The following is a 19,500-nucleotide window of genomic DNA, read 5'->3' as shown; positions in this document are numbered from 1 at the left end:
TAAGTTGCCTCTTATTGCCTGGAAAGTCTTTGCTGGATTCCATCAATACTTTGCCCGACAGCAAAAAATCATCCGTCATGCTTCTTTGTGATCTGGCTTTGGCCTCCCTGAAAGAAAAACTAACATAGTAAGCAAAGTAGTATAAAGCTGAATCTGTTCATAGGGAAAAAAATAAAAGCATGTGCTTTTATTGCTTTGCCCAAACTCATGGATTTGAAAGTGAAATAGCAAATTTCTTGCTGCAACACTTCCCAAATATCGGTCCCCAATCAATGTCCTGACAGAGGATTTAAAAAAAAAAAAAAAAGAATCATGGTGAAGAGCAGCAGCAAAACTGGCAGAAGCACAAGCACAAGCACAATAATAATAACAGGATCTGGCACAATGGGCCTGCCCTCATGTTGATTCTGCAAAAATTTAACCCATTGTTCATTGTTGGACAGTGGGACCAGATTTGAATTTCTATACTAAATCAAAAAACTAACCATGTCCATTTCAGTGAAACTTGTAATAGTTATTACAAGGGCTGGGCCCTTGTCCTTTGTTTGCGTAAAGCAATTTAAAGAACAACTTGCAGTACTTGTGAATGGATAAGGCCAGCAGATGATGGTACTTGAATTACTTGCAAGTCAAAATGTAATCTTTTTTAACTCTTCTACTTTGAATACAGAGTGGTTGCTTTTCACTTGGATGAAACCTGGCTTTTATGGTTTAAGATTTTATTTATTTTCTAAAAAATAACAACATATAATTTCTTTGACATTAAATTATCAAAGTATCAATTTGATTAACTCGTTCTGAGCTCCATTGTTAAGCAGCAACTGACATCAGCATGAGAACAAGATTTAAAAGAATGTTTACTCACTGCAGGCTTTTGACCAGTCAGCCTCCTATTAGATGGAGCTCTAGCCACAGAAGAAGCAGCTGCTGCAGCAGCCACACGAATTCTGAAAAAAGGTCAATGCACTCTACATTCATGATATGACTAGGTAAATTGACAGCCAGATTAAAAAGAGGATTCCAAATTCCACAATACCTTTTATGTACATCAACATATACATCTGTCTCATCCACAATTTCCTCCTGCATAGGAAGGAAGCATTGGCAATATTGTAAGAAGAAAAATAACATGAAAACTTCACGCTGGCAATACAATGACATTAACAAACCACTAAGATAGTCGACTTGATTAAATCAGAATACTTGATGGTAAGTTTGAAGCTCTAGGTGCTCTTCCTGTGAGTTAGGCCACTGCCGAGCCCAAGGTCAGGCAAATTAAACAGATATTAATTAATGAAAGCAAACTTACTTGCAGAAGTTCTTCAAATACATCCTCTAGTGTAATAATACCAATGACTTCCCTATCTTCAATATCATCTGACAAATGAGATATATTTGTTGCTGCACCAAGAACTTGTTTTGCATTGATTGTGATAGGCCTTACATCTTTCTCAAAATCAATAAGGAAACTTTCTGATTTCTCATCATGCTTGGGTAGCAAGGGTGCATGTAACTGAGAATCCCCATTGGTGAATTTTTTCTCGTTGAATTTCTCTCCATCACTGGTAGGCTGAGAATTCTTGTTCTTTGCATGAACCTTCACTACAGCTGCCATATGACTGCTTCCCTTTTGAAACTCGTTAAGGATATCATACAAAGGCATATCTGATGGAACCCTGGGATATTCAAGCATAAGATATCCTGCTATTGTATGAAGAACAGTAAAATCTGAAGAAACAAATGGATTCAAGAGCACACCTTGGAATTCTTCTTATGGAAACAGCACTTACCGGAGTCTCGGTTTCTGCCCTAACTGTCAGCAGACTTTTCACCTGAATTCCAATTAAATTAAAATTATAAAGTAACCAACTCCTAACTTAGGTAGCCACCAGTACCAAGAAGTTATGTTCAACTTAAGAAAACTAGAGTTTCTTTCTCAACCCACCAGAAGGAGCCCAATTATATTCTTTGGATTTCCAGAATAGACAGGGACACGACTATGACCTCGTGCAAGAATTTTCCCAATAGCTTCCCTGTATTGGAGCAGTAACATCAATGCCATCATGTGAAAAGCAACTATAGGCTCATTACTTAGATATGAACTCATCCTTCAGAATTGAGGAACAATAAATAATAGCACTATTTTTATCCCTTTGTTCCAATAGGTTGGGAGAAAAGCAACTATAGGCTCATTACTTAGATATGAACTCATCCTTCAGAATTGAGGAACAATAAATAATAGCACTATTTTTATCCCTTTGTTCCAATAGGTTGGGAGATTATCCTTGCAAGTCATCTCATACCATGTAACATAGTGCTCAACAAAGCAGTTGGCAAAGTAAACAACCATTGCACATGAACTACAGTCCTCCTTAGGATGGAGCTTTTGGACCTTCAGTGCAATTATCTCAAATTTTGGGAAAAAAAGAACATCCTTTACTTGTATATTGTCCTCATGCATCCCTACTGCCCAATTTGCCTCTTCCTTATCAACTTCAAGAAAGAAAATATGCGCATACAAGTAATACAGCCTCACTAGTAAGAATTCCAAATGAAATTTTAGTTTTTCCTAAATTTTAGCAAAAATAATCCCATGTCCCATTAAGAAATTTGCCACCCATATCTCAGAAACCTGAAAAATTAGAGCTTCTTTCACTGCAATTGGAATCCTATAACATAGTGGTGATACGAAAAAGCAGTCTGACAGGCTCACCAGTCCAATTTGGAATTGACATCTAAAGAAAATGTTGACTCAATAGGTGTCATAGCCTCCTCTGCAGTCTGTAAAAGTGCATATCACAACAAAATTCAGGAGATCATTTTATGTGGATCTTACATATTGTCCCTTGAAAATGCTACACACAAATCTAGAAGCTAAAAGCTCAATCAAGATTTTGGAGCATAAGAAGATTGCTGAACATAAAGAGAAGCCAGTAAGAAACATTTTAAAATAAAAGCAACCAAAATGCACATAATGTCACCAGATTTTGCTTGAATGATTTATTACTGCATTTTATTTATGTTTTTTTTTTTTTTCATATGTCCTGAAATATAGGAAGGCCCTATTACTTCAAATGCCATGATTAAGGAATCTCCCCTTCATCAGGATCAACCATTCAATCAGAGGCTACTATGCATAAAATTCATCATCTACCAATCAAGATGACTATAAAATGATAGAAGTTTTTAGAATTGCAATAAGTCACAACATCTGAAGCCAATGGAAAGATACTACGGCAATAAATACCTTTTCAGTTAGATCTAATGCTCCACTGATAATTGTCGTTTCATCATGCGTAAGTTCACCACCCTTGCCAGCCTGAAATAAAAGGGTTAACAAGTTAACCCATGATAAAATCAAGAGAATTACTTTTCAATCTCACAAATTTGATTCTCAAATTTAAATGCAACACATGAGATTGCTGTACCAAGAACATCATTTATTGTTGTTGGTGGTAAAATAATAATAACAACAAAAGAGAAACAATGGAATTAGAAAAGAGAAGCAATGGAATTTAGAAATTAACCCCAATAGGTGTTACCTCCTGACTATGGATAGAGACAAGTGCCTTGAGCTGAGCTCGTCTAAACAGAGCATCATTGTGTCCTAGTGCAACATCCAGAACCTGAAATCACATTAAACTTGATATGCTCAACAAATGCAATGATTAGCTCATATAGTAATTTTAGGTCCAGGTTGTCCATATGATCATCGACTAACAATATCACAACAAAATACCCATGTTACCTACGCATAATGGGAAAATGGAAGAGAATAGAAATACATGAACAACCCTGAATCACAGGGTTGTTGTAGCAAGATTTACCCAAGAAAGCTAAAGTATTGTCTCACTATAATGCGGCAGATTTCCCATGGAACACATGTTTCACAAGCCTACAATTTTTAACTGAACCTTTCTTTTCCCTTATTATTTATAGAAAAAAAAAGGAGGAATTATAATTATCTTTACTTTTGTCTGGTAGTCACATGCGATACAGTGAAGTTCCTCACCTTCCCTATCGGGTAAGCAATCGGATAACAGATTATCATCAAGATTCGAACTAACCACACAAAATTTGCACCAACAAAAAGTCCATATCTTGAACATATGGCTTGCGGAATGATCTGTTAAAGCATATTAGAAATAAATTAGTCCCTTGGTGGTTGGAACACTTATAAAGAAGCAAAATGAAGTCAAAGCACATTGTACCTCCCCAAAAGCAAGGACAAACGTAACAGACAGCAGAACAGCCACAAAGGGATGAAAAATTTTGTCAAGGTATATAGGAAGCGCCTGCAATAGCAGGAATCAAGAAGAGAGAACAAATCAATGAACAATGTGAACATTGTGCGCTAATCAATAAAACATAATTCTTAACTACCTCCATAGCACAAGCATTACATAGAAGCAGAGTCACAAGAAGTTGGTGTTGTTTCTTGACCACTGGTAGGATAGCAGCTGCACGGAAGTAAAAGAAGCTCAAGAAATGACATTGGAACATTCCATCAATAAAGAGAAAATCTCCGGCTCTATACATATAGACTAGAAAAATCATCTAAACTGAATTTAAGTGCTCGAAAAAAATGATAAGCAATCAGAATGATTGACCAGCTTGCTTCTTCTCAGTGGAGGAGCCACTCCTCTGTAAAATTTCAAGCTCAACAAGGCCAAGAGACATCAAGCCCAAGGTGAGGCCTGACATGATCCCTGCGAAAAGCACAAGGAGGCAGGAAACCCCAGCGTAGACGAACCACCAGAGAGTACCGAACGCAATGTCATCGGGCTCGAAGACGATGTCGTCAATGGGGAACATGGTCCGGGCTAGGGTTTGGGCATTGACCAGCAACATTGTCGAAGAGCTGAAAACGGTATGGGAGTAGAGCAGCAGAGAGGGACACATAATGATATACTTTTGGAATGGTGGGGGCGACAAGCAACCAGCAAAACGACAAAGCCAAGTAAACTATAGAATTTATGAGCAACAGACACCACACCATTATTTTGGTCAACCGCATGCGTTTTTGTTTTATTTTTGTTTTATCAGACCCTATCGCCTGTGCTTTGCTTCACCGATTTCGATATATGCTCGTTGTTTGATGCATTTCTCGGATCGTAAATGGGCCGAGTAGTAGCGGAGCCCATATGAGCTCATTTGCTCCGAAGTATTTATTTTAGGCTCAATCAGATTTTACTTTTTTTATTATTATTGATTTGTAAATCAATTATTTATAAACTCGTAATTAGTTATAAAACAATTATATCATAAATATATAAATCAAAATATAACTAATGTATAATTTATTACTACAAAATTCAGAAAATGATTTTATTCTACTTATTAATTTCATTATTATAATTTATTAAGTAAATTATTTAATAATTTAACTAATTAATATTGATAAATTAAGTTTGGATTTCATTAATTTAACGAATAAAATATTTTTTAATATTCATTGGTTCATAATTCATTAATAAAAATTGATACAATATAATATTAATTTTTTAATAATAAAATATTTTTTAAAATTTAAAATATCAAAATTTAATATTTTAATTAAATAATAAATAATTTTTAAAATTATAAAAATGAAATTTTATTATAAAAAATATTTTTTTTTAGTTAAATTATAAAAAAATATTTTATTATTAAAAAATATTATTATATTATATTTACCATCTAAACAAAAAAAAAATTGGTCGATATTATACTTGCATAGAATAAAGCCAATGCGAACATCCTCGTAGCAATCCATTTCCCGCTCTCGCTCCGAAGATTTTAAGCTAAACCCTACTCCCAAATTCCAGAGATCTGATCTTCTTCCGTCGCTCTAGTTCTGTGTGGCTCTGTCTCAATTGCTTGTTGAATCCAGATCCAGGTATGCTTTTCATAACGCATTCCGCTTATACATTTGCATAATTCTCTTATTCGATCCTAAGCAAATTTAATTCGAGACTCAATGTGGTTTGGCGCAAAAACCAAACACTAGCCATTGCTATAGAGAGAGATGAGCCATACAAAAGTCTGCGCACGATTTGTCAAGGAGGTTCTAAACGAACCTAGTCAAGTTATCCCGCTCCAATACCTCGAGAAAAGGCGCGAGAGGTTACGCCTAATGTCAGAGTTAAAACTTCATCGATCGAAATGCAGGTGTCTTTGTTTATTTTCTGAATCTGTACTGTTTTTGCGAGTCAGTGATCGGTTAAGGAATTTTCTTGAGGAAGAGAAGAGGATTCAATTGGAAAATGAGCCCCATTGTGTAAATTGCTAATGATGGCCAAGCACAAGGTACTTGGCGCGGATGAGTTGGTTCACGTGAAGAGGGAATTTCGTTTCCCTAATGATTTTTTTTTGGTTAATTTGGTGTCCTACAATCCAAATTATTTTAGGTTTTTAGAATGTCCGATAGAGGGTACTGGAGTTGATCAAGTGGAACCCGGAGCTTGCTAAATGAATAATTAGGCAAAGAGCTGAATAGGAGTCCTGGTTAACAGGGATTCGAGTTAGACCTAATTTCTTCAATTATAAACTTCCACCGGGGCTTTTTTCTCAGTAAGGAAATGAGGTAGTGGGTTAGGGATTGGTTAGAACTTGATTACATTTCACCACATGTGGACGTGTCACATGTGGATCAAGCTTCAACAGAAATGGAAAAGTGGAATGTTGGGGTTTCCCATGAGTTGCTATCACTCCCTATTTAAGAGGATTCTGATGCATTTTTCAAGTGTTTTCACCAGGCATTCTGGAATATTTTACATGTCATTGAAAGGTGGTGGGACTGAGGCTGCAATGCTAACTGAATGTTGAATGTTGAATGTTGAATGGTAGGTGCAAATGAATCCATCTAAAATATTGCTGAGACTTAAAACTGCCTTATAGCTTGTGCATCTCTGGACATTCTGGGAGTATCATCGTTATATAATCCATTAAAGCGGCGCCCCTTTTCCCTGTTCACTTTACTTGGGTTATTGAAACTGTTACTTGCATTTCTGGATTTGAGGTAGAAACTACAAGGTTCATCTATCTAGTTATTTGTTCTTTGAAAAACTAGCAAGGAATTCTGTATCATTCTTCATGTTTCACACCTTGTTATAACTTTTGGATGTGTAGCTCAAGGCATGGATGTCTCTCAGGTTTTGCATCAAAATTTTTCTCCATATGTTACTTAGACCAAATGAAATATATGGTATTCACTTATCCTGTTGAAAATTTGGGGAACTGCTAAACATTTTGCTTGTGGCTAATCTGCACATGCTGTATTTTTTTGGATTTAGGTTGAAGCACCTTGGTCATAAAATATGTCAACAGCACATATATGGAGTCTGCAAGCCGCATGAGCTAGTGAGCATAAAGAAGGTGCAGTTTCTTATTCGATTATTACTTTTTAATTTATTAATTGAATCGCTCCTTTCTACAAATTGAGGAAAAAAGGATATGGCTTTCACTTTGAAAGTAAGAATTTCATTCATCATTATGTTCCATGAAAATTTTCAAATCTTGGTGATGTACTCAATTTTATTGAATTTCAATAAGTGGTGAATTTTCTTATAGAAACTTGATTGTCTTCCATAAGGATAGGTGTGTCACCTAACTCCTTGTCACACGAAATGACTGTTTCACACTAACAATTCAAAGCCTGTACTCTTCCATAACATCAACTAACAAACCAGGTTCACCCTCTTGATTATGCCTTTCTTTCCCTTCTTTATTACGCTGCAAGAAAACCTAACCAGAAGAAACCAGTAATTCATGAATAGGCACATATAAAAGGAATGAAGGACCTATAAGAGATTCCTTGAGCCATTCCTTCACAAAATATTCTCATGCATATTTGCAGAAGGTACAAATGGAAATAGTCAAGACTCCTACGCTAATGCTTTTTGCAGCGGCCTTAGTATTTCTGCCCAAAATGGAGGCCCAGCAATTTCAACACCCACTTTGTGTCTCCCAGGTTGCGCTAGTGAACTATGCATGTGCAATGCTACCATACATCCCATTGCCACCATTAATACCTCCTATCCGACCCTTGCCGCCAGCTGATCCCTCCCCGGATGATGAAGAGAATGGGCATGGGCATGTTGACAATCATGGTCACAGTCGTGATCAAAATAACAGTCAAGGCCCTTATAGGCATGAACAAGGGCCTGGTCATGGACATGGGCATGAGCATGAGCATGAGCACGGACACAAACACGGGCATGGACACAATCATAGTCATGGACATGGTCAAGAACACAGGCATAGGCATAGGCATCATGAATCACATGCACACGGGAACTGTTGCAGGTGGCTGAACGAGTTAGATGATGAGTGTGTCTGTGACATGCTGGTTCGCTTGCCTTCCTTCCTTTCAAGGCATATGCATACGTATACTCTCTATCTTGATGAAACGTGCAATATAACTTATGCGTGTGAAGGGCGACTACTAAGACCATAATGGAATATTGATTATTGTGTTTCTCTTGGTCTACCATGTCTAGACTATAGTTACCAGAGTTGCAAGGTACACTAACTTTTGTAATAGCTTCGCTTAGATTGTGTTAATTGGGGTGGTCATCAGGTTTATAAGGTCATATATTTTTCTATACCTTTTTTGTCATTTTGTGCAAGCTAATGTTATGGGCATGCTACTCCTTTAATATGGGGAAAAGAATCAGTAAGGCATTTTTCTCACGCAACCACTATCTAGGAAGCTGCTATCTTATGTATGATTATTTTACGATGACACGCAACTTTTCAATTGAGAATAGTTATCAAGAAGCCGATACCTTCTTAGGGAGTACTCTGGTATTAAAAATCCGTTGTGGAGAATTCCAGATCATTCGAGGATTTCAACCCATTTGGTAAACAAAATTTCATTCTTATATGTGTAAAAAAGAAAAATTAAAGCAAGACATGCATCCCCACACTATGGGACTATATAGATCCAGTTTAGTCTAAGTATTTTCCGCTGATTAAAACCACATGTTCCAACACGTGTGCAGAAATCTCCCCAAGGTGAAAACAGATAATAGCAGCTAATCCTATCTTGCCGTTGCCATTCCTGGGAAACATCCACTTGAAAAAGTTTGGATGAAACATACAAAACAAGCAATAACTGTAGCATTGTATTGTAGTCTCGCACCAGAAACAAAAACTTGGCTTTCCTGGTTTACATTTTTGTTACAAGAAAAACAGAAAGAGGAAACTTAAATGGCAAGGCTATAACACGAGGAAGGGAAGTTCGAAATTGGTTTTGGCTTGTTTCCTAGATGCACTTGGTTCCATCTTAGAAGCACTGAGGAATTTTCCTTAGATCAGCATTGAGACTTGAGAATCAAGCAAATCTCTGCTTGAAAACAATCCATTCTCAGTGTTGAACTTCGTCCACCATCTACGCAAGTCAATTGGGCAGTTAGAGCAACATGCATCAAACATTTATCTTCATTATTTTTAATTTTTTATCCTTGAATTTTGCTGACAATATAATAGTCAGTATTATAGATGGTCGGTAATTGATCTTCTTATGTTTATGCGATTCAAATACTTTGAAGACTTCATGGAAAGTAAGCACTTATTTGAACGAATTGGGACAGGGAAAGCAAGAAGTTCATCTCCAGCTATGATCGAAAGGAAGACGATAAATAGACTTCAACATGTACTCTGCAGCAAATGCTAACAGTGAAATTGTATGGTGATCCTTATTAGCTAGCCATACTTGCACTGCCAAGTGAATCTGCAAACCATATATAGTTTCAGCATAGAGAAAAATAAAAAGATTACTAAGAATAGGAGTGAGGACGTTGTGTTATGGTAGTATACCAACAGTCGACAGTTAATAAGATGCATGGTTGCACGGTTAGGGTCTATTTAGCATTGCTTTTGGAGTTGTTGATAAAAGCACTTTTTAAAGAACATAAAATATTACAATACAATTTAAAATTATTTATGATACAATTTAATCATAAAAATACTAATTTTATATTGTTTTTTCAACAGCATGTAAGATGATGTTTTTTCAAAAGAAAAAAAAAGTAAATACTTTTTGAGCCTTCAAACTCAATGTCAAACACCTTCGAGTCACCTAACTACAACTGATAACATAAAAAGATTGTGCTTCCATTAACAATTCAGGAACTTGTAAAATGCCATAATATCAACGAAAGAAACCAGCCTCGATCTTTTGATCACCCTCTTTATCTGCTTATTATGCATGAAAAACCTAACAAGGAAACAAGAAGATTAACTATTTCTATAATAGTTAGAAGCTATATAATCAAACATTAAAGCTAATGGGCTGGCATCAATTACAGATCAAATGGGAAGAATGACTAATGTTCTTGTGTCAACTTTTTTGACAGGTTTCTTATTGCTTATGCCGGTTGAAATTAATGGCCTCCCAGAACCAGCACGGTCTATGTGCGTCTCCCAAATTAATCTAGCCAACTATGCATGTGGAAGGTTAGCTCCTTCGCCAGCATCCGAAGTTCTCAACGATCATGAACACAAGCATGGTCACGGGCACAAGCACAGACACAGGCATAGACATGGGAAGTTTGCCCATGAAACTCCAGCACAGAGCTGTTGCCGGTGGCTGGACAACGTGGACAATGAATGCGTCTGTGATTTGCTGATTCACTTGCCTGCATTTCTTTCAAAGCCTGCGCATCAGATTACTGTGGTTATTGGTGAAATTTGCAGGGTTAAATTTTCATGTAGTGGACGAGTGAGACCCTGATGAGTTAATGCTCTTATTTTCTGCTCTATTTTATGTTAAAAATAAAAAGTTTGTATCTCTAAGTGCAGATATCAGCTAAACATAAAATTTACATAAGAAATTCCTCGTAGAATTTCTATGTATGTCTTGCCAATTTGTCGCATAATAGAAATTTTTTAAATCTCTTGAGAAATATTTTGATCTCTTGGACTTCAGCAAGCTAATTTCCATTAAAATATATCCTTTAATTATGCAATGGCTTGTGTCATTAACACAAATCCAATATTCCCATTACACTGATGGGAGAATATAAATTTACAAAAGGCCAAGAAGTTCCCAACTCTATCAGAATTTTTTTATTTATTTAGAAAAAAAAATGACAATGACTGATCCACTAAAAGTTTATATTCAAAGTTCATCTATCCTATCTTTCTGTGAAAAAAAAAAGAGAATAACTGTTTAACAAATTGGTCATCAAGAGAAAGCTGCCAAAGAGCTGTAGATTGTGGGTGTGTTTATAATTATTTACCTTTGCAGCTGTTGCTTACACGTAAAGAAAATAAGGAGCATATATACAAAAGGTTCATGCGAGGTTTGTCACCTTTTATGAGAACTTTCTTATCTGCTTTATATAAAAGTAGTTTCTTGGCTACTTTAAGAAATTCTCCATGAAACAGAAATAAACCGCACAACTGCCTGCCCTGTGCTGTGAAAGTGCAGAATCTACGCTTTACATATTGACATGCATATGTGTATATTTCAGTTATTTTCATTCTTTATATCTCCTTCTCATTCTCTTGCCTTTCCAAACTTTACCCTTCTCCATCCCTTTAATAGCTCAAAGCAGCCGTGATAACTCAACAAAACAAATTGATCTGCTTTGTTTTTAAGAGAAATTTTATTCATGAAAAAGTATAAATAATTCCTCGCAAATTTTCTACGGAAATGCGCACGCCTGCGGTGAATCGTAGCCGCGCGTACGTCGAAGTTGCTTTTATTGTACGGCGATACGGAAGGCCATGTTTTGAATAATTAAAGTTTGGTTTATTTGTGAAAAAAAAATATCTATATTTATAAAAATAAAATATTTTATTTTTATTATTTAATTATAATTTAAAAATATATGTATTAATAAATTTATATATAATAGTGTTAATAAAAATTTTATATATATATATATATATATGACAAACTTTAACTTCAATAAATAATTTATATTAATTATGACTAGTAAAACAACTTGTGACAACAAGTTCTTGGAAATATATAAATGACTAATACATATTTTTTAATATATTATGAAAATAATAAATAAGTTACCATCTGAAGAGAAAGTAAAATTTATTACTTAAATATAATAACCTCTTAATTTATATAAAAATAATAGTAAGCCTATGTATAACATTTGTATTTAATTTAGGAGACAAGACATTGTGCAATATAATCTTTGTTGATTCCTGCGGCGGCGGCGGCGGCGGCGGCGGCAGCAGCAGCAGCAGGGACCTTCGCGGCTGTAACACTACTGTAGAGAAATTCTCTAACAATGGCACTACTGGGTATGGTCACTTGCTTCTTCCACGCCTCCTCACCTTTCTTGTTTCCACGGTTCCGGAATACCTGAGTGGCATCAATCCGATGAAGGTTCCACCCCTTGACGTTTTTCAGGCACCGGATTTTCTCCAATTGCCGACGAGCTAACTTGCAGTTGTTATTTTTAATCTCACGTATTGCTTCGACAAGTAGTCTGTCGCTATTTTCTCCGTTCAAAAATGCTTCAGCTCGTAAGTACTTGTCCAGCTCCGGGACCCCGATCGATCTCCTGATTCCTTTGGAGTAATCTGCGTAAGGGTCGAAGATGTTCCTCACCTCATCAACCATTCCATTGCTGACCATTTCATCGACTCTTTTGCAAAGGAATTCGTTTAACACAGGCAATGACACATCCACCCACAAGAAGCAACACTCATATTTTGATCGGAATCTAAAATCTTCATCATCCACCAGAGCTTCGATATATGAGTTGGAGCCTCCAACGATAATTGGAAGCAGACCCCTGTTAGAAATAGAATCAACAGCAAGCGAAGCCATATTGCAAAAATCTTTTGATGAGAAGTCTGCATTAGGATTTACTTCTCCTAATAGGTGATGGGGGATACCGGACCTCTCTTCTTCAGTGATTTTGTTGGTTGTTACTTCAAGACCTCTGTAAACTTGCATTTTATCAGAGTTAACGATTTCTGCTGGGAATTGGGTTGCCAGGTCTATAGAGAGCCTGGATTTTCCAGTGCCTGTTGCCCCTATTAAAATCACCACCTTTGCTTTCTGCCACCTAGGAGTTACAATGTCCATTTTGAGTCTGCCAGCAGGAATGTCGAGCATGTGATGATGCGTTTGTTGGCAGATAGACATGGAAAATCTCATGATTAACCTGTTTAATCAGGCGTCCATAATAATCAAAGTAAGAAAAGGATTGTGTTAATACAATTTTAGTCTTCCTTTCTGAATACAACAGAGATTAAAGCAGAGGAAAAGGTTAAATATTTCATTAATAATATATATATAATATACGAATATAAAGTTTGCACTGTGAAGCAACAGGAGCCACTCAGACATTTATGTAAATGTATGTAATATTCTCTGAGGAACCTCACCTTATTGGTATAAAAGAAGACGCAACTTGAAAAAGGTAGGAAATGCTTATTTATTTACTGTCAATACCATGCAGAGAGAATCGATGAAATGAAAGATGTGCAAGTAATAGCAAAAGAGAAGTAGAAATAGATGATGTTAATGATTGATATCATCAATTTTCTTGCAAGTTTCAGTATTTGTTGCGAGAAGCTTTGGTGAGAGTGGTATATATAGGCATTTCGCAAATGGGGCTTTGAGACTAAGGGTTTCTGTTGACGTTCTCATTCACAAAAGCCAAAAAAGAAAGAAATTTTATGGATGGACCACTCATGCCATGGAAGGGTTATGGGCAGAAAAGAATCTCTCCTGCTAGTGCCTTTATTAGTACTAAATACGAGAGAAGATTTTGTCTTCAAATGGTAATTCTTGCATTTCTCCGTTTTAATCACCTTTCCACGAAGCCAGTGAAGAAGATACGTGTACTTACATACATAATGGTGAGATGGGATCATTGCATGAACAGTGTCTCCTCATCAAGATTCCTATAGCGACAAGGGAATGTTATGTTATAGTCCTGGTTGGAGTCGACTATAAACGAAGCTTTCTCTCTCTATCTCTTGCCCAAAAACATTCGATTCCCACAACCAAGTGGGCCGGAGATGGCTGAAACGATGTTTATTGGCATTAACCGGTGATGCTGTAACTTCTGGGTTTCTGTGAAGCGTGAACCCCACACTAACCTGTCGACCACCTATTGGACTTTGGACACCGCTGCACAGTTCAAAATTTTGATTTACCCCTCCATTTTAGCAATTTTTTTTATATATATCATTCCATATTCGAATTTCATTCTCACGTTAGTGTCGTATCGGTCCACTATGGTGTAAATTACTCCTAATAAATATTTATTTCATTTATAAAAATTAAATACTCAATCTCAATTAAAAAAAATTTGTCAAATCACTCTGTTATCCTAACACTCTCGTTAGTAAGCAATTTGAATCGGTGCTTTATATCAAAAAGTCGTTTTAGAGAGAAATGCTTTGACTTACCAGTACCATTTTTGCGAAGGCGATCTGCTAGTAGCCCGCCTATTTGCTCCACTAAGCACCACCTTTGTAGCTGGAAATGGTCCACTTATCCATATATCTTCTGTCTTTACATGCGATCACGTCCTATCTGCATCGTTTTAGGAACAATTGCAATAATCATAAATTAACAGCCTATTAAATTTTCTTGTTTTTACATTAACGATACAGTCCAATGGAAAGTCCATCATATTCTGGATTACAAGTTATAATTGAGCCTAATTGGTTTATACAAAAAAATTTGGTTGCAGGTCTATAAAAACTCAATACACTGATGATTCATTCATATAAGCGTGTTTCAGATCCCATGCAAATAAGATAGTGATTACACGTTATTAGAAAAAAAAAGGAAAAGAAAAAAATAAAGGAAAGAATGTATCAACCATTCAGACTAAGTTCATACAAATATACTCTACTTCTACTTTCTATTGGATCTCAAAACATCAATTAGTACCGTCCGTAAAAATAAGAAAAGTCTTTTCGTTATCGAAGTTGTGATTAATATGTAATGCTCAATTCAAGCAATTTAGTTTTAAAAGATTAATAACAGATAGAGCAAACCAAATCAAATTGAATTGATTTGGTTTGATTCAATTTAATTTTTTTTATACAATTTAATTTAATTTTATTAAATAGTATACTCGATTTATTCAGTTTTATTATTTTATAGATTAAATCAAACTGAATCCACCGAGACATATTATGCCAAAAATAGAGTAAAAATATGAAAGATAATAGACTTTTTTTTCAAAACCATTTATTTTATAATAAATTAATTTTAATTTTTTAGACTAAATTTTTTAAATTAAAAAACATAAATATTATTATTTCAAAAACAATTGATAAAAAAATAATATATTATACAATGTAATAAAAAATAATATATTATATTAATTATATGTAATAAAAAATAATATATTATATTAATTATACCAAATTGAACTTATATAATTTAAATAATGTAATATTTATCGATTAATTAAATGTATGATTGGTAAAATTTATCCATAATATTGTACTTCTTGCAACCATTGCCTTTCTTCCAACCCCTTTAACTTTCATAATTGTTATAGATATTCCATTTTTAAAGGAATTGCTTCTAAATTTAAGATTCTCTTTGTATAATGGAAAATATTTTTTAAAAAATAATTTTATATTTTTAATATTTTGAACATTTGAAAATATTAGTTAATAAAATAAGGGCTCTTTCTCTTTTTTTAAAAAAAAAAAATGTATTGATCAACTTATTATATTTTTAATATTTCCGTTTAATATGTATAAATTTACTTATTTATAATATTTAATATTCGTAATTTTAACAATACTATGTTAAAACGAGTTAATTAATATGAATAAAAGTCTAATTTCATATAATACAAAGACTTTTTAGTAAAATAAAAAAATGAAAATTAAATTATTAGTTTTAATAAGATACAATTATGTAGTAATGATAATTTATTGTCAAATTACTTGAATTACTTTATAGAATTTATACTAAATTTTGTTGTGGCAGCTTTATCAAGCTTGAGACTGAATCGGCTCAGCAATTTGATTCTTGAATTGGACCGAGATTTTTTATTGAATGGTCGTTTACGGTTCCACATTCATTGAACATGAATTGGAATTGTCACATTGAATTGGCGATTTTGAATTAAACAAGTCAAATATTTTCTTTTTTCTTTTACTTAATAATTTTCCTTTTTTTTTCTACATTTTAAACTAAAGAAAATGATGCCTTAAATCAAATTTATATTTTATAATCTATTATTTTTCCATAAATACAAATCCACTTTATTTTTTCATCCCTATATTTTACCCTACTTTTTAAAATAATAATTTATTCATTAGTTTTTTTTTTTTTTGAAATGGTTATTCATTAGTTTTATATTGTATCACTATTTAAGTTATATTTGATTAATTTGTGAAAATAATTAAAAATCCATTATTTGGAATTATAATCAAACTTAAACCATTTTATATCGAAATAATTTCAACCCAAAAACTAATTTGAACAGTGAAATTAGCCAAACCAACGGCTCCGGGCGGATAACTGAGGCTGAAACCGGCCGGTGGAAAGGTCTACAGCTTTCGCAGGTAAGTCATAAAGATGAGGCATTGCAAATCTAATTGATGCGACAACATCTGGACAAAAAAAATTCATTGCAGCTCGACTATACTATGTAGTTTGCGTGCCGCAGGTGTAGGTCTAGGTCTAGGTCTAGGTTTAGGTCTAGGTGTTGGGCAGTCACACCAATGTCACAGCATGCACGCTCTGTTTCTTATGCCAGTGGATGAGGATGGGGATGACAAACCGGTAGGATAAATAATCGTGAAAAAACATTCCCAATTTTTATTATTCCAGTAATATTAAATTCATTTATTTTTTATTTTTTTAATTAATAATCTAATATTTTTATTAATAGTTCTATTTTAGAAATTTTGGTATTTGTAAAATAGTTATTTAATATTTATTTTTAAATAAAAATATATCATAAAAATATATATTGTATAAGTTGAAATAATATATATTTTTTATTTATTAAAATTTAAATTCGTTACATGTATTAATTCATACTCTTTACAAAATATGATTATATATATATTATCTGAATACATTCTATTAGATTAAGTCAAATTAAATGTCTAAAATATCCATTCATTGTAATCTCTAAAAATGACGTGTTTTTATATATTTTTTATTATATAATTAAATTTATAATTTATATAGAGTTAAAAAAAAATATAGAAAATACAAATCATGTGTGATAAATTCATATTCAATATAGATTCATTCTAAATTTGTAAACAATTTAAATTCACATATATCCTACACAATTCAAAGCACATGCCAGTTGAATTATAAATACAGAATAATCGTACCCTCATTAATACAATCGTAGTCTATGGTAAACGAATTAGAGCAGAACAACATAACAATATTATGTGAGCTAAGAAAAAAATGCCTAAAAAACATGATAGATCTACCAATTCACTGAACTAAATATATAAATTCAGGTTTAAAGATAAAATTAAAAGAAACCAAAACAATCTCACTTAAAAGTGAACAACGTGGTAGAGAATATCAGATTTACGAGCAATCAAACATTCTAAAGAAATAATAAAAAAAGTCGATATCACTAAACGGAACGAAACATCACAATAAGAAAGGAGACGCGATAGAGCTCACCGAAAGTGTGAATCTCCAAATAAAACAGTGAAATTGTCAATGTCAATGATCAACAACTCTTTCTCAAATAGAAAAATGATTTAATATTCAAAAATCTAATTTTACATAAAATCAAATCTAAACAACTTGTAAAACAAAAATATAAACAATATATCCATTTAAAAAACGAATCAAAACTAACAAATAACTATACAAAACTATGCTCTTATACAGTTTTTGTATAGTTGTTTGTTAATTTTGAAGAGCATGCGAAGAAATGTCAAAATTTCCACTCACCGACCATCCCATCGATTGGCTCGACGAGCTTTCATATTCATTTTGCTCTGTAGCTTACTTTTATTAAAAATTTAATATCACCTAATATAAATTTAATTTTATATAGAATAAATTTAAATCTTATATAAAATTTATATATTTACTATCGTAATTATGTATTGGTTTTTAATTAATTTTACAAATCTGTAATATAATTTGTTGAAACTAAAGTCTTTTTTAATATATACAAACTTAAATTTATATTAATTAAAGAAATTAAGAAACATTCACAATTAATCCATAGTTCGCCTGAAACCGCTAAATATCTCATTAATTTACTTTATTTTATTTATAATCGGATGGTGGTTCGACCAACTTTGTTCACATTTCAATTAATTTTTATTACTGATGAGCTTTAAAACCCATACACAAATCATTTCCTTTTATTGTAAACAAATATATTTTTCATTATTATCAACAAATTTCTCATTAAAATATCTTAAATTAAACAAATGAAGTGGAGAAACATTAAAAAGTTAATCAAATATAATCTAAAACTTAATTTGAAGAAAACCAATTACAAAATTTTTTCATAATAGCACGTTGATTAAAAATAACATCATTTATTTTGAATTTTGCAGTTTAATAATAAAAAAAATATTTTTTTACCAAAATTTTTTATATAAAATATTTTTTATAAAATGGATAGAGAGGTATGCTCCATAAACATCAAGTAATTATGCGGCTAAATTTGTAGAATAAATGACAAAATAGATATTTTTTTTTAAATTTATGCTAACTATTTTGCATGAAAATCTAATGACTATGAATTATTGTTATTATTTTTTGAAATATGAAATGATGAATGAAATGAAATAAAATAGGGCTATTGCCTAGGTAACTACTTCTATGCTTCCCTAAGATTAGGCTTTAAATGCACAAACATAGTGGTATCATTTCATAACCTTACACGTGAGAAATTTCTTAGAAATATCCATTATACAGGTAAATGAAATCAATCCAACAATGATCTAACAAAGACAACAAAGAATCAGATGCTGAGAATATTGTAAAAAAACATTCAATTATAAATTGTCGTCAAGTGATGATTGGATGCTCTAAGAGCAGCTAAAATACAAGCAGCAAAGGTGGAGTACCAATCATCATCAGTTACAGATAACCTTGTAAGAATACAATGAAAAAACCCAAGGGATTTCCAATAATTGAGTTAAAGTTATCCCCAATCAATGTCCTGACAGAGGATTTAAAAATAAAAAAAAAAGAATCATGGTGAAGAGCAGCAGCAAAACTGGCAGAAGCACAAGCACAAGCACAAGCACAATAATAATAACAGGATCTGGCACAATGGGCCTGCCCTCATGTTGATTCTGCAAAAATTTAACCCATTGTTCATTGTTGGACAGTGGGACCAGATTTGAATTTCTATACTAAATCAAAAAACTAACCATGTCCATTTCAGTGAAACTTGTAAGAGTTATTACAAGGGCTGGGCCCTTGTCCTTTGTTTGTGTAAAGCATTTTAAAGAACAACTTGTAGTACTTGTGAATGGATAAGGCCAGCAGATGATGGTACTTGAATTACTTGCAAGTCAAAATGTAATCTTTTTTAACTCTTCTACTTT

The 19,500-nt window shown here is 33.4% G+C and overlaps 2 protein-coding genes and 1 pseudogene across 2 annotated transcripts; 1 reads left to right on the top strand and 2 right to left on the bottom strand.

The window, feature by feature from the left end:
* Positions 1–113: 113 nt before the first annotated feature.
* On the bottom strand, positions 114–5,030 carry LOC110611858 (putative DUF21 domain-containing protein At1g03270). The gene is made up of 13 exons (XM_021752389.2): positions 4,611–5,030; positions 4,384–4,460; positions 4,212–4,295; positions 4,013–4,126; positions 3,543–3,626; positions 3,248–3,319; positions 2,714–2,781; positions 1,946–2,033; positions 1,759–1,832; positions 1,310–1,676; positions 1,037–1,083; positions 866–947; positions 114–277 (listed from the first exon to the last, which is right to left on the bottom strand). Exons 1-13 carry the CDS (start codon positions 4,900–4,902, stop codon positions 206–208), a joined length of 1,521 nt encoding a protein of 506 aa, XP_021608081.1. The 5' UTR covers positions 4,903–5,030; the 3' UTR covers positions 114–205.
* Positions 4,904–8,599, top strand: LOC110610684 (annotated as a pseudogene).
* Positions 8,600–12,020: 3,421 nt separating this feature from the next.
* Positions 12,021–13,582, bottom strand: LOC110611851 (adenylate isopentenyltransferase 3, chloroplastic). Its single transcript, XM_021752375.2, has 2 exons — positions 13,348–13,582; positions 12,021–13,124 (listed from the first exon to the last, which is right to left on the bottom strand). The coding sequence occupies exon 2, from the start codon at positions 13,115–13,117 to the stop codon at positions 12,113–12,115; it is 1,005 nt and encodes a 334-aa protein (XP_021608067.2). The 5' UTR covers positions 13,118–13,124; positions 13,348–13,582; the 3' UTR covers positions 12,021–12,112.
* Between the last annotated feature and the right edge of the window lie 5,918 nt (positions 13,583–19,500).

This window comes from Manihot esculenta, chromosome 1, assembly GCF_001659605.2.
Source record: "Manihot esculenta cultivar AM560-2 chromosome 1, M.esculenta_v8, whole genome shotgun sequence".
In the NCBI taxonomy this organism is placed as follows: domain Eukaryota; kingdom Viridiplantae; phylum Streptophyta; class Magnoliopsida; order Malpighiales; family Euphorbiaceae; genus Manihot; species Manihot esculenta.
Note: the sequence above shows the minus strand (reverse complement) of the source record. Positions and strands in the feature narration are given on the sequence as shown.